This window comes from Neomonachus schauinslandi, chromosome 5 (assembly GCF_002201575.2).
Source record: "Neomonachus schauinslandi chromosome 5, ASM220157v2, whole genome shotgun sequence".
Lineage (NCBI taxonomy): Eukaryota > Metazoa > Chordata > Mammalia > Carnivora > Phocidae > Neomonachus > Neomonachus schauinslandi.
This window is the reverse complement of record NC_058407.1, coordinates 113,035,494-113,050,646: the sequence shown is the minus strand read 5'-3', so window position 1 is coordinate 113,050,646 and position 15,153 is coordinate 113,035,494. Positions and strand designations below refer to the sequence as shown.

Here is a 15,153-nt window from a genome sequence, read left to right as displayed (position 1 = left end):
TGCACTTGAGAAGAATGTATATTTTGTTGCAGTTGGATGGAATGTTCCGTAAATCTCATCAGGTCAAGTTGACTGATAATATTGTTCAATAATTACCTCTTTAAAAACCCTATTAGTACCTCACATTCTGAGGTACTAGAAATTAGGACTTCAACATATGAATTCTGGGGGAACACAATTCAGCTGATAACAAGTGCCATAGAAGAGAAGCATGCTTAATCTTAAAACTCATGAAATGTCTTTAAGAAACTGGTTGAGGAAATCTAAAATAAATACCAACAGACCATTAGGGATCAACAGAAGTCCTATGATATCATGGAGAAGTTCACCAAAAATAACACTGAAGTCAGTAAGGGATAGACAAAGAACTGCACAAGAGCCAGAAAAAACTATAGGTGGAGTTATATTACAAATTTGGGAGATTTTTTTCTAAATGGAAGCGTGATGACCAGTATATGACACTGAGAATACATATCACAGACTAAACCGTAATAACCCCATAATGCAGTGGTTCTCCAACTATAGTCCAAGACTCCCAGGGTCCCCAACATCCTGCCTTTTCTAACTATATATCTGTATGAAGCCAGACTTTCTTCATATATTTCAACCAAAACAACAAATCACAACAGATTAAATGCAAAAACAGGTATGAGAATCCAGTTACCTTCTATTAAACAAAACATTAAAAAGATTTGCAGAAATGTAAAAACAATGCCACTCTTCTCACACATTTTTTTGTTTTGGGTAAGAGTTATTTTTCATTAAAATGTTATTTGTATTAACATGTAATGGGTGTGTTTATTGTTAGGTAAGTTAAATACTTTAAGATTCATCAGTTTTAATTTCTGATACGATAAATACTGAAAGATCTACCCATATAAACCAAAACCCTTGCATTCTCAATAATTTAAGATGCTAAGTGCGCCTGAGAACAGAAAGTGTGAGAACTCAGAGCACTGACACAGTTAGCACCTCTACTGCAGGAACTCATTCCATCTCCCCAGTGCCTGGACAAACGACATCTGCCTAGCTAGTCAAACCTAGGTTTACCAATGATTAAAAAAAAAGTCTTTTCATAATGATAAATCCACCAATTGTACATTACAAACCTAAGCATTTACAGTATTATGTTAATAACATAGCTCCAAAATACATTTAAAATGATAAAAATTCAAAGAGAAATAAAATATGTAAAAAACTAGAGTCAGAGATTACAACATACCTTCCTCAACAATTAATAAAAACAAGAAGACAGAAAATCAGCATGGATATAGAAGAATTGAACAATATTATCAACCAACTTGACCTGATGAGATTTACAGAACATTCCATCCAACTGCTACAAGATATACATTCTTCTCAAGTGCATACAAAACATTTACCAAGAGAGATTATATTCTGGGTTATAAAACAATTTGTAATAAATTTGAAAGGAGTCGTATTATTTTCTTACTACTACAGAATTAAATTAGAAATCAACAGCAGAGAGATCCTTTGAAAATCTTGAAATATTTCCAAATAACCACTGGGCCAGAGAAGAAACCAAAAAGGAGAATTAGAAATTATTTCAAGCTGAATGAAAATGAAAGTACAACTTATCTAAATTTGAGATACAAATAACACACTATTTCAAGGGAAATTTATAGACCTAAAACACCTATGTAAGAAAAGATAAAGGCTCTCAAAGACCTCAGCTTTTACTTTAAGGAAGTATAAAATAAGACTAAATTAATTCCAAGGAAAGGGAAAAGAGAAGAAATAACTACAAAATAAAAGTCAACACAACAGAAAACAGAAAAACAGTACAGAAAATTAATGAAACCAAAAGCTGAGGTCTTTTTTAGAAGATCAATAAAACTGATAAACTAGCCATACTAATCAGTTTTAAAAGAGAAAAGACACCAATTAAGTATATCAAGAATGAGACATGTGACATCACTACAGATTCTACAAATATTAAAAGAATAAGGGAATTTTATTAATACCCTTATGCAAATAAATATAACAACATAGGTGAAATGGCCAAATTCTTGGAAAAATGCAAAGCTTACTCAAGAAGAAACAGATAAAGAGAACAGCCCTGAATCTACTAAAGACATTAAATATATAGTTAAAACCTCCTTGCCAAGAAAAATTCCAGGCCCAGATGGCTTCACTGGTTAATTCTACCAAACATTTAAAAGGTAGCAAGCAAGTATCAATTCAACAGACACTTTTCCATAGAAGTGAAGAGGAGGGAATACTGTCCAACATATTTGTAAAGCCAGCATTATAGTGACACCAAAACCAGACAAAGACATTACAGTAACTCTCAGGAGCACAGAAGCAAAAGTTCTTAACAAAATTTTAGCAAATGAAGTCTAACAATCTATGAAATGGAGAATACATCACAGTCACATGGAGTTTATCCCAGGAAGGCAAGGCTAGTTTAACATTTAAAAAAAAAAAAAAAGATCATTTCAACAGACACAGAAAAAGCATTTGGCAAAATCCATCATCCACTCCTGGTAAGAACTCTCAGCAAACTGCACCTTTAGAAGGCAACTATACCAATTTCATAAAGCATATTTCTGAAAAACCTATAATACACATAATAACTAAATGCTTTCTTACTAAAATAAAAAGACAACAATGTCCACTTTCACTACTCCTATTCAACATTTTCTTGAAGCATCAAACTACTGCAGTAAGGCAAAGGGGAAAAAAAAGGAAAAGAAAGAAAAGAAAAGGAGGAAGGATGGGAGAGGGGGAGGGGAGAGGGGAGGGAGGAGAGGAGAAAGGAGAGGAGAGGAGAGGAGAGGAGAGGAGAGGAGGAGAGAAGGAGAGGAGAGGAAAGTGAAGAAATAAAGCTAAAACTGTATTTATATAATCTGTGTAGAAGATCCAATGAGATCTGTACAATAGCTACTGTAACTATTAAGTGACTTTAACAAAGATACAAAATAAGTATACAAATATCAACTGTATTCTGTACATACAAGCAAAAAATGAACAACCAATCTAAGGTTATAAAAAATACCATTTACAAAGCATAAAAATATGATATACTTTGGAATAAATCTGACAAAAGATGAGCAAGCCTTAAAATACTAAAACCTACAGAGCCACATGAAAAGATGCTCAACATCATTAATAATCACCAAGGAAACGGAAACTAAATCCCAAGTATCAGAATGGCTAAAACACTTAACTGAATAACTAAAACTAAAAAGACTGACCATATCAAGTGCTGGTAGGGATGTGAGGCAACTTAAACTTTCATACAGTGCTGGTAGGAAGAGGAAATGGTATAATCATTTTGGAAAATAATTCAGGTATAAATTTGGTTATAAAGGTAAAGAGACATCTACCATATAAACTATCTACCATTCCACTCAAGAGTATTTAATTTACCCAAGAAAAATAAAAACATATGGCCATATAAAGACTTGTACACAAATGTTCATAGGAGCTTTATTTGTAATAGGCAAAACCCAAAAACAATCCAGATGGTCATCAATATGTGAATGGATAAACAAAATATGAAACAATGGAGTAGTACTCAGCAATAAAAAAGGCGTAAAATTTTTTACACACAACATGGATGAATCTCAAAATAATTATGCTGAAAGAAGTCAGACAAAAAACACTATATGTCATTTAATTATATTATTTAATTATATTTTATATAATTCTATTTATATAAATTCTAGAAAATACAAACTAATCCATAGTGACAGAAAGTCTGAGAACAGGGGATAGAAAGGTAGGATAACAAAGAAGGATGAAAAAATTAGAGGGTGGAGGGTGTTCATTATCTTGAATGTGTTGATGGTCTCCAGGGTAGTATGTGTATCAAAATTTATAAAATTGTATGCTTTAATTATGTGCAATTTATTTTACCTCAAAAAAAGGCTTTAACAGTAGGATAACTTGTAATGGTTATACAACAATATGAATATACTTAATGCCAAAGAACTATACACTAAAAAATGGTTAAAATGGTAAATTTTATGTTATGTGTATTTTACCACAAAAACAAAAAATAAAAAAAAAGAAGAAGAAGAAGAGTAGGTATACTGAACTCAAAGCTGAACCTAAAATAACTACACTCATTAAGGTGAGTAAAGAATCTATATTTCCAGGCAATCTACTTCTTTGACTATGCGGCTTCTATTCTGCCAGCTGATTAAATGTGAATGTAAAGCCTTTCACAAACTGTTACCTGTGAGATATGATTGATAGAAGACTCCATTCTCCGAAGCTGAGAGGCTTGGATATCCAGCAATTGGAGTACATTGTTGGCCAATGCATTTATTTGATAAGCAACACTAGCTAGGGATTGGGTTGTGTAGGCTTTGGTCTCTTCTAAAGCTTTTCTCTTGTCTGCAGCCTGAAAATAAGAACAAAAAAAAAACCCCCAATACTTACTTAGGTTAATATTCATTAAACATATATTCTATAGAAAGGCAAAGTTATAATTATATTTTTTAATGGAAAGACCCAATTGAGTCGAAAAACTTATCACATAAGTCTGATGATAGTCTCAGGACCGTGGTGAGGCCATGGCAGAAATCCTATCTGCTAGGTGGGACCCACTGTTGAGTAGCCAATCCACTGAGGTCCACCAAAGGAGCTACCAAGTGACTGTCATCACAGGCATACATTACAGTTGGTTCTGAGTCACCTACAGACCCTCAAACCACCAATTTATCACATTACATCTTTAGGACCTTATGCCAGCCCCAAGCTCCCAACCCACTGTTGAGAGTATAGGAAACGACTCTGTAATACTGCTGCCTCAGCATCCACTTTGTGTGGCTAAGTGTCCTGCAGGGGTCTTCAATTGACACTACCTCCTCCCACCATAAGTGCATGCCCTGGATAACAGCCCTCAGGGTCACAAATAAATGTAAGTTCCAGATATGATTCCCCAAAACCCCACTGTGATAAACAATCTCTCCTGTCTCCCAGCTCCTTCCCCTTTTGTGCCCCTTAGATAAGACAACCTAGGAGCTTATCAAACCCCTACTGTTTTTGATTTGAACTGACCAATCCAGAATTAGCCTGGGAACCCCTGAGCACTGCACCTGAGGACCCTAATAAAGGCATGTACCCAAGTCCTGCTGCTCACTTCCTGCCTACATACTGCACTGAACTCTCCCTGTGTCCCCTGGAGACATCATACTGTGTACCCCCAGGACCCATGAGTAATAAACTTCTCTATTCCACTTTCCCTTGCAGTCTTTTGTTGAACCTTGGCTCACCATCCAGAGGCTCTACTTAACAAATGTTAACAAAAAATCCCAACACCCAACAATCATATAGATTAAATCCATCCATCTTATATTCCTGTTTACATTAATCAACATCAGAATTCCAACCTCCCTGTTATCCATTATAACCATCTTTCATCTCCACAAAAACTACTGTGAATCTTATAAACCAAACCTTTACCCACCTGTTCTTCCCAAAGTGCTGTACATAACTCAGAGTCAGGTGGTGAGAAAAGTTAAGAAGCAAAGTTCATAGCAAAGCTCAGGGCAAAGTTCAAAGACAAGTAATCAACTCTGTGTAGGGGGATGGGGGCAACAACGTAGATCACAAATAAAGGGTAAATATCATTAATATCTAATCTAAAAATGAAAAACACCAAGAATCAATAAAAAAAATAGAGGTCTAACAGTTCACAAAAAAGGCAATACAACCATTTTTAAACATTTGAAAAGACATTCAACCTCATTCACTATAAAAAAAACGCAGGGGCACCTGGGTGGCTCAGTCGGTTAAGTGTCTGCCTTCGGCTCCGGTCATGATCCCAGGGTCCTGAGATCGAGCCCTGCATCGGGCTCCCTGCTCAGCGGGGAGCCTGCTTCTCCCTCTCCCTCTGCCCCTTCCCCCTGCTTGTGGTCTCTGTCTGTCAAATGAATAAATAAAATCTTTAAAAAAAGAAAAGAAAAAACAAACGAAACGCAGGGGCGCCTGGGGTGGCTCATTGGTTAAGCCACCAACTCTTGTCCTGGGATTGTTGGGCTCTACGCTCAGTGAGGAGTCAGCTTGAGGATTCTCACCCGCTCCCCTCTCACATGTGCTTGCTCGCTCTTTCTCTCTCTAAAATACATAAATAAATATCTTTTAAAAAAGAAAAGACTCCCTCATACACTGCTGGTCATAACCAGCAGAATTAGATACCAATTTATTTTCTGTCCCAGTAATCTCATTTTAGGAATCTACCTCAAAGAATCACTGGCAAAAATATATAATGCAGTTATTCATGATAGCACTATTTATGATAGTAAAAAACTGGAAACAACCCATATAATCATCAATAGAGGACTGAATAAATTATGGGCTCTCTAAACAATGGAGTACTATACTGCTGAAATAAGAAATGTCATTATTACCACTACACCGTGATCTCCAGAATATTGCTAAGGTGAAAAATACAAGATGGGAAAAAAATGTTTCTGGAATGCTACCATTTAAGAAATGGGTAAAGATATGAAAATATATGCTTGTATTTTTTAAGAAGGAAGAATAAACATTTTATTTTTTTAAGACTTATTTATTTTAGAGAGAGATTCAGAGTGCACGAGGTAGGGGGTCAGAGGAAGAAGGAAAGCAGACTGTGCATAGAACCCAACCAGAGGGCTCAATCCCAGGACCCTGAGGTCATGATCTGAGCGGAAAGCAAGAGTTGAATGTTTAACTGACTGAGCCACCAGGCACCCCTAAACCGTAACATTTTAAAAAATAATTACATTTAGGGGCACCTAGGGGGCTCAGTCAGTTAATCGTTCAGCTCAGGTCATGATCTCCTGGTCCTGGTATCAAGCCCCACATCGGGCTCCTGGCTCAACAGGGAGTCTGCTTCTCCTCCCTTGGCCCCTCCCCCTCACTCATGTCCTAATGGATAAATAAAATCTTTTAAAAAAAATAAAAATTAAAAAAATCATTATATTTAAGGTGCGGGGTTAAATAGGCTGGAGGGAGCATAGCTAACATTCTTTTTTTTAAAAAAAAAAAAAAAAAAGATTTTTTTTACTGGGGCACCGGGGTGGCTCAGTCGCTGGGTGTCTGCCTTCGGCTCAGGTCATGATCCCGGGGTCCTGGGATCGAGCCCCGCATCGGGCTCCCTGCTCAGCGGGGAGCCTGCTTCTCCCTCTTCCACTCCCCCCTGCTTTTGTTCCCTCTCTCGCTGTGTCTCTCTCTGTCAAATAAATAAATAAAATATTTATTTATTTATTTATTTGAGAGAGAGAGAGATCACAAGTAGGCAGACAGGCAGGCAGAGGGAGAGGGAGAAGCAGGCTCCCCGCTGAGCAGGGAGCCCGATGCGGGGCTCGATCCCAGGACCCCGGGATCATGACCTGAGCCAAAGGCAGATGCTTAACTACTGAGCCACCCAGGCGCCCATTTTTTAAGATTTTATTTTTTTTAAACATTTTATTAACATTCTTTAAACATACCTTGTTTTGTAGATTTGTTTTTAGAACTATATAATTTACACAATTATAAAACAAAATTAAATTTCAAAAAATTACCCAAAATTAAATGTAAAATTAATCAAATGGGCCTGTGTGTCCAATTAGTGGCTTAACCAAAGGGGAAATAAAAAGTGACTTCAAGGCACAGTAATTTGATTGTTCATTCTTTTTTTTTTTTAGAGGGGGTCGGGGAGGGGCAGAGGGAAAAGGGGGAGAGAGAGAATCTTAAGCAGGTTCCACACCCAGTGTGGAGCAACAAGAGGCTCATCTCACCACCCTGAGATCATAACCTGAGCAAAAATCAAGAGTTGGATGCTTACCCGACTGAGCCATCTAGGTGCTCCTTGATTGTTCATTCTTAATGGGATTTATCTTTAAGACAAAAATAATTCGGAGGAAAAAAAAAAAACAACACAAAACCCTGAAACTATTTTCAATCATATTACTGAGTTTTGAATTTATCCTGAGACTGTTGTTTGTGCAGTGTGAGATGAAGCAAGTCATTCTATGTTTAAGTCATTGAGAAGTGAGATTTTTGGCATGGTTCAAAAGAGACTCTGATCGTAAGAAGAACAAGGTTTAAGAAAAAGCATGTTGTTCTGGATTTAAATTGAAAACATCAGTCTGGGGTGCCTGGGTGGCTCAGTTGGTTAGGCGACTGCCTTCGGCTCGGGTCATGATCCTGGAGTCCCGGGATCGAGTCCCGCATCGGGCTCCCTGCTCGGCGGGGAGTCTGCTTCTCCCTCTGACCCTCCTCCCTATCATGCTCTCTGTCTCTCATTCTCTCTCTCTCAAATAAATAAATAAAATCTTTAAAAAAAAAAAGAAAACATCAGTCTGAACCCAATTTGTATTTTATCATATCATATATCAATATCCTACCCCTATCCAAAGAAATGGCCTAAATGTAAAACATGGTGACTATAGTTGGTAACAACCGTACTGTACAACTGAAATTTGCTAAAAGAGTAGAACTTAAATGTTGTCACCAAAAAAAAAAAAAGATAAATATGTGAGGTGACAGATGTGTTAATTAACCAGATGGAAGGAATCCTTTCTCAATGTGTATGTATATCAAACTATCACGAAGTATACTTTAAATATATCACAATCTTATTTGTCAATTATACCTGAACAAAGCAAGGGAGAAAAAAAAGAGTAAGAAAAGGCCTAAAAATAATGACTGCCTAGCAGCCATGGAACACTACTTATTACCCAGATTGTAATCTCTAATACCATTCTCCACTGCAAGGAATCTAAACTACAAGTCTACGACAGGGAATGCACAAGATGCACTATGTGTATTACAAGGCATGTGAAAGCCACCAGGGACTACTCTACGGTCATGTCAAAAGGACTTGGGAATCAAGTGAAATAAGCTACCAGAAACCACAGATGGTACGATGTAACCATAACTGAGGATAATAACTACAATACAATGAAACACATCTAAAATGTTTAAATTCGAGAGTTCATAACAGTATTTTTTTTTTAAGCAATCTCTTTGCCCAACATGGGGCTCGAATTCACAACCCCAAGATCAAGAGTCACATGCTCTAAGACCGACTGAGCCACCCAGGCGCCCCTAAAAAAATTTTTTTTAGGGGCGCCTGGGTGGCTCAGTCGGTTAAGCGACGGCCTTCGGCTCAGGTCATGATCCTGGAGTCCCGGGATCGAGTCCCACATCAGGCTCCCTGCTCAGCAGAGAGTCTGCTTCTCCCTCTGACCCTAACCTCACTCATGTGCTCTCTCTCATTCTCTCTCTCTCTCAAATAAATAAATAAAATCTTAAAAAAAAAAAAATTTTTTTTTAAAAGGTCATTGACCAGGCGCCTGGGTGGCTCAGTTGGTTAAGCGACTGCCTTCGGCTCAGGTCATGGTCCCGGAGTCCTGGGATCGAGTCCCACATCGGGCTCCCGGCTCAGCAGGGAGCCTGCTTCTCCCTCTGACCCTCTCCCCTCTCATGCTGTTTCTCTCTCTCTCTCTAATAAATAAATAAATAAAATCTTTAAACAATGAAAAAATAAAAGGTCACTGACCAGTTTGGTAGGATGCTAAGAACCATTATGGGAGGGGAAGGGTGCGTCAGCTTTATTAAAATATTAAATGCATACAATTCAAAAATTTCAAGTATACAATTCAGTGTGTATTGACAAATGTGGACAATAGTACAGCCACCATCATAAGCATGATAAAGAGCATTTCTCTCACGTCCTTTTACAGTCAACTACCTCCCCATTCTCTGGACCTTGGAAACCACTGATTTCTTCCTGCCACTACAGTTTTGCCTGTTCTAGAGTTTCATATAAATGGAATCAAAAGTATATATAGTCTTTTGTGTCTGGCTTCTTTCACTTAGCATATTGCTCTTGAAATTCATCCTTGTTATTGCCAAGCAATAGTCCACTGTATGGATTTACCACAATTTGTTTATCTACTCATCAGCTGATAGACATTTAGTTTGTTTCCAGTTTGGGGCTACTATGACTAAAACCGCTACAGATATTTGAGTCCAAGTATTTGAGTGGACATGTTTACATTTCTCCTGGGTATTACCTAGGTAAATACCTAAGAGTAGAGCTGCCAAGTCCATGGTAAATTAAGTTTCTTTTTAATGTTATAAGAGACTATTTGGTATTTCCACCAGCAATATATGTGAGTTCTAGTTTCTCCACATACTTGGCAAACATTCAGCATAGTCAGTCTTTTTTTTTTTTTTTTTAGATTTTATTTATTTATTTGAGAGAGACAGAAACTGTGAGAGAGAGCACAAGCGGGGAGGAGAGGGAGAAGCAGGCTCCCCGCCAAGCAAGGAACCTGATGCAGGACTCAATCCCAGGACCCCAGGATCATGACCTGAGCTGAAGGCAGATGCTTAACTGACTGAGCCACCCAGGCACCCCCAGCATGGTCAGTCTTTTTAATTTTAACCATTCTACTAGTGGTTTTAATTTCAATTTCCCTATTAAATCATGATGTTGAGCTTCTTTTCAAATGCTCGTATACTATCCACTTCGGTAAATGTTCAAATCTTTTGCCCATTTTTAACCGGTTTGTTTATATTATTACTGAGTTGCTTATATAGAATCCATACAACTTTTTTGTTAGGTATGTTTTACAAATATTGCTCCCAGTCAGAAGCTTGTCTTTTCATTATTTTAACAACCTGTTGAAGAGAAAAATGTTTTTCTTTTGATGAAGTCCAATTTATAATTTTTTCTTTTATATTTCATGATTTTTGTGTCCAATTTTTAAAAATCTTTGCCAAACCCAAGGTCACTAAGATTTTCCCCATGTTTTCCTTCAGAAGTTTTTGGGTTTTTTTTTTAAGATTTTATTTATTTATTTGACAGAGAGAGAGAGACAGCAAGAGAGGAAACACAAGCAGGGGGAGTGGGAGAGAAGCAGGAAAGCCCAACGAAGTTTTATAATTTTTGCTCTCACATTTAGATTGATCTATGATCTATTTCATACAAACTTTCTGCATATGGTGCAAGTTAGAGTAATGGTCAAAACTCTTTTCTTATATATAGATATCCAACTGTTCCACCATCATTTGTTGAAAAGATCACCCTTTTCTTCAATGAATTGTCTTGGCATTTACCCAAAAATCAACTGACTGCATAGATGTGGGTCTATTTCTGGGCTCTCTTTCAGGTTCCATTGTTACATCTCTTGATCTCATCTAGTACTATACTGTTATTGATTACTATAGCTTTAGTAACTCTTGAAGACAGGTATGGAAGTCCCCCAGATTTTTCTCTTTCAAGACTCTTTTAGATATTTTTAAGTCTTGGGGCACCTGGGTGGCTCAGTTGGTTAAGCAGCTGCCTTCGGCTTAGGTCATGATCCTGGGGTCCTGGGATCGAGCCCCACGTCCAGCTCCCTGCTCAGTGGAGAGCCTGCTTCTCGCTCTCCCTCTGCCTACTTGTGCTAACTCTCTGTCAAGTAAATTAAAAAAAAAAATCTTTAGATATTTCTAAGTCTTTTGCACTTTCATGTAAATTTTAAAATCAGTTTGTCAATTTCCACAAAAGAGCCCGCTAAAAATTTGACTGGAATTACAATGAATCTATAAATCAATTTGGAGAAAACTGCCATTAACAATACTGCACCTTCCAGTTGTGAACACAGTAACCCTCTCCTATTATTTAGGTCTTCTAAAAAACTTTTCTGAGAGAATTTAAAGTTTCTGTGTACCAACTGCAAACATTTTGTTAAATTTACCCCTATATATTTCAGATTTTTGATGCTATCATGAATGGTACTGTTTTTATCATTTCAACTGCCAATTATTCATTGCAAGCTTATAGAAATACAACTGGTTTTTGAATATTGACCTTGTAATCCTGCAACACTGCTAAATTATTTGCTGCAGTTGCTTTTTTGTAGATTTCTTAGGATATTGTACATAGAAAATCATGAAAGATGATTTTACTTCTTACTTTCCAATCTGCCTTCTTTTTCTTGCTCTACTGCACTGGCTTTTTAGGCATCCAACCTTTATGAAGGTATATGCCCTTTAAGAAACTAAGGAAGTACTTTCTATTCTTAGTATGTTTACCAAACTAGGCAGATTTAATCTTGAGTGATACTTGGTTATTTTCAGTCATCCACTGAATTTTAGAGTTTCATCTGCCTTTTTGTTTTCAGTGTACAAGTTGCACACTTTTCTTTCCCAAGAGTAGGAAAGACTTTAGCTTTGCACTAAAACCTATTCTCCCTTCCTCTACAGCATAGAATGATACTTTATTTTCCAGCTTCTCTAATTACATGGTCATAAAACTAAATACTGTCAATGGAATGATAGCAGAAATGGGTACCACTTACAGGCCTAGACATAAAAACCTCCCATGAATGTTCCAATGCAATTCTTTTTTTTTTTTTTTTAAGATTTTATTTATTTATTAATTTGACAGAGAGAGACAGTGAGAGAGGGAACACAAGCAGGGGGAGTAGGAGAGGGAGAAGCAAGCTTCCCACAGAGCAGGAAGCCCGATGTGGGGCTCGACCCCAGGACCCTGGGATTATGACCTGAACCGAAGGCAGACACTTAACGACTGAGCCACCTGGGCGTCCCTGTTCCAATGCAATTCTTAAAGTAAAATGTAGTCCTATCAAAACAATAAAGTTGTGTTTAACAGAAAATATTTTACAGTTCCCATTTTTAATTTAAATTTAAAATAATTAAAATTAAGTGAAATTTAAAAATTCATTTCCAAACTAGCCACATTTTAAAAAGTGCCCAATAGCTACATGTGGATTGCAGCTACTTTACTGAAGACACAGTTATAGTTAATATCCTCTACAGGCCACTGAATTTAAAAAGTAAAGTCTACACAAGAACTGCCGCTGTTGTTTATGTCAGACTGTAAGTTTAGTATCCAATAGTTGGTCTCCCTCCTCCTTTTTTTATACTTTAACTGAATCACTACCAACAGCTTTAGTATGTTCCAAGAATCATACAAAATGGATTATAAACTGAAAGACAAATAGCCAGCATTCCTCCAAGGAGCTAAAACAGACATTGTTAATTATAGCAGTCTTCTCTGCAAAGTCTAAAACCTCCTAACTAATAACTCCAGGAGTTTCATGTGGTATGAAACCCATTTGCCATCCCTGTCTTATGCCATTGATGAAGTTTGCTTAAAATGAAAATAAACATGTTCCGCTTTAAAAGAAAAAGTTAATTATTTAAAAGAGCTAAATTCAAAATAAACAATGTAGCCAAGAACTAAACAGGAAATTCCTTAGATAACTGAATTTTATGAACAGCCCATACATAAAACTAGCTGTCTTCTTTCCTCCTCTACCTATGGAAACCAAGCTTTACTGAGTCAGGATCTACTACCTGCAGTAAAGAACATTTTCAAGTAATATCTACACCTGTAAGTTCTTTTCTTGCCCTTCCAAAGTGACTACAAAGGCGAGTGATCTTCCCCCCACTCCCTAAAGTTTAAATTACTAGCTATAAGCAATCTCTCTCATATCTATACATTTACCTTTAACAATATTTCCTCTCCCACATTCTCTCAACCTTCATCTCTTACCAGAGCAAAAATCTTTCTCCCTCTATCCCATGTAAATACTTGAATCCTAAAAGAGAGAACATCCTTGTCATGACTACTCTTAAAAACTAATGCATTCTTTTTTAAAAAAAGATTTATTTATTTATTTGAGTGAGAGAGAGAGAGAGAGCGTGCGTGCGAGCACAAGCAAGGGGAGGGGCAGAGGGAGACGGAGAACCAGGCTCCCCGCTGAACAGGGAGCCTGACTCTGGGCTCCATCCCAGGACCCTGAGATCATGACCTGAACAAAAGGCAGACACTTAGCCAACTGAGCCACCCAGGCGCCCCAAAATTAATGCATTCCAAATGAAAACAAATACTATATAGTTTTTTTTAACTTTTGCCTGCTTTTTAACAGAAAAACACAGAAAAAGACAAAAATATAAATGAAAAATGAAAAAAATGTTATCATGGTCCTATCATTCAAATACAATATATTAACATGTTAGTGTATTTTCTTCCAAGTCTCTCCAGTATGTGTTTGTATGCAATAATTGAAAAACTGACATTATACCCTACAGTTAGTGTCCTGCTTTTTTTTTTTCATTAAATATACCATGAGCATTTTTTCCATGTGCTAGTCTTCCTTAGCATCTTTTTCAAAAAACAATTTTCAATAGCTTCATGGTTACGGCAGTAACTTGTTTGTTGCCTATTGCCTCATTTTAAATCCCCTAATATTAAGAACCTGATTTTAATGAGGGCATCAACATATTGAGCCCTGTTAAAAAAAAAAACAAATTCAAGGGCGCCTGGGTGGCTCAGTTGGTTAAGCGACTGCCTTCGGCTCAGGTCATGATCCTGGAGTCCCTGGATCGAGTCCCGCATCGGGCTCCCTGCTCGGCAGGGAGTCTGCTTCTCCCTCTGACCCTTCCCCCTCTCATGTGCTCTCTCTCTCTCTCAAATAAATAAATAAAATCTTTAAAAAAAAATAAAAAATAAAAAATAATAATAATAAAAAAAAAACAAATTCACATCTAATTTCTTCTAAATGACCAAACAAGAGATGGCATTATTTAGTAGTTGCAGGCATTCAGCGGAAAACACGTACAGTTAATTATGAATATCTCCTACTGTTCCCCCTGAATAGTAAGGAATATATATACAAGTAGAAAATATGATAACCCCATATACCTTTCAACTTCAACAAATATCATATTTAGTTTTATAAATTCACATTTTAGGGGCACCTGGATGGCTCAGTCAGTTAAGCATCCAACTCTTGATTTCAGCTCAGCTCATGATCTCAGGGTTATGAGATCAAGTCCTGGGTTCCACACTGGGCATGGAGCTTGCTTAAGATTCTCTCTCTCGGGCGCCTGGGTGGCTCAGATGGTTAAGCGTCTGGCCTTCGGCTCAGGTCATGATCTCAGGGTCCTGGGATCGAGTCCCGCATCGGGTTCCCTGCTCAGTGCAGAGCCTGCTTCTCCCTCTCCCTCTGCCATTCCCTCTGCTTGTGCTCTTCTATCTCTCTGTCAAATAAATAAAATCTTTAAAAAAAAAAAAGATTCTCTCTCTCCCTCGCCCTCCTCCTCCCATCCCTCCCACACACACTCTCTCTCTCTCTTTTAAAAATAAATAAATAAATAAATAAATAAATAAATAAATAAATAAATAAA

General features: G+C 37.3%; 1 protein-coding gene across 14 annotated transcripts in view; it reads right to left on the bottom strand.

Moving 5' to 3' along the window:
* Positions 1-15,153, bottom strand: part of ABI1 (abl interactor 1) — a 137,808-nt gene that overhangs the window by 69,107 nt on the left and 53,548 nt on the right. For 12 of the 14 annotated variants that reach the window (XM_021687131.1, XM_021687135.1, XM_021687136.1 and 9 more), the window contains exon 2: positions 4,205-4,372. The exons of 1 other annotated variant lie outside the window; for it this stretch is intronic. In XM_021687131.1, the coding sequence (XP_021542806.1) occupies positions 4,205-4,372 (168 nt within the window). Of the gene's footprint in view, positions 1-4,204; positions 4,373-5,430; positions 5,446-15,153 lie in introns of all 14 variants that reach the window. One more of the 14 variants, XM_044915519.1, reaches the window with a different exon arrangement.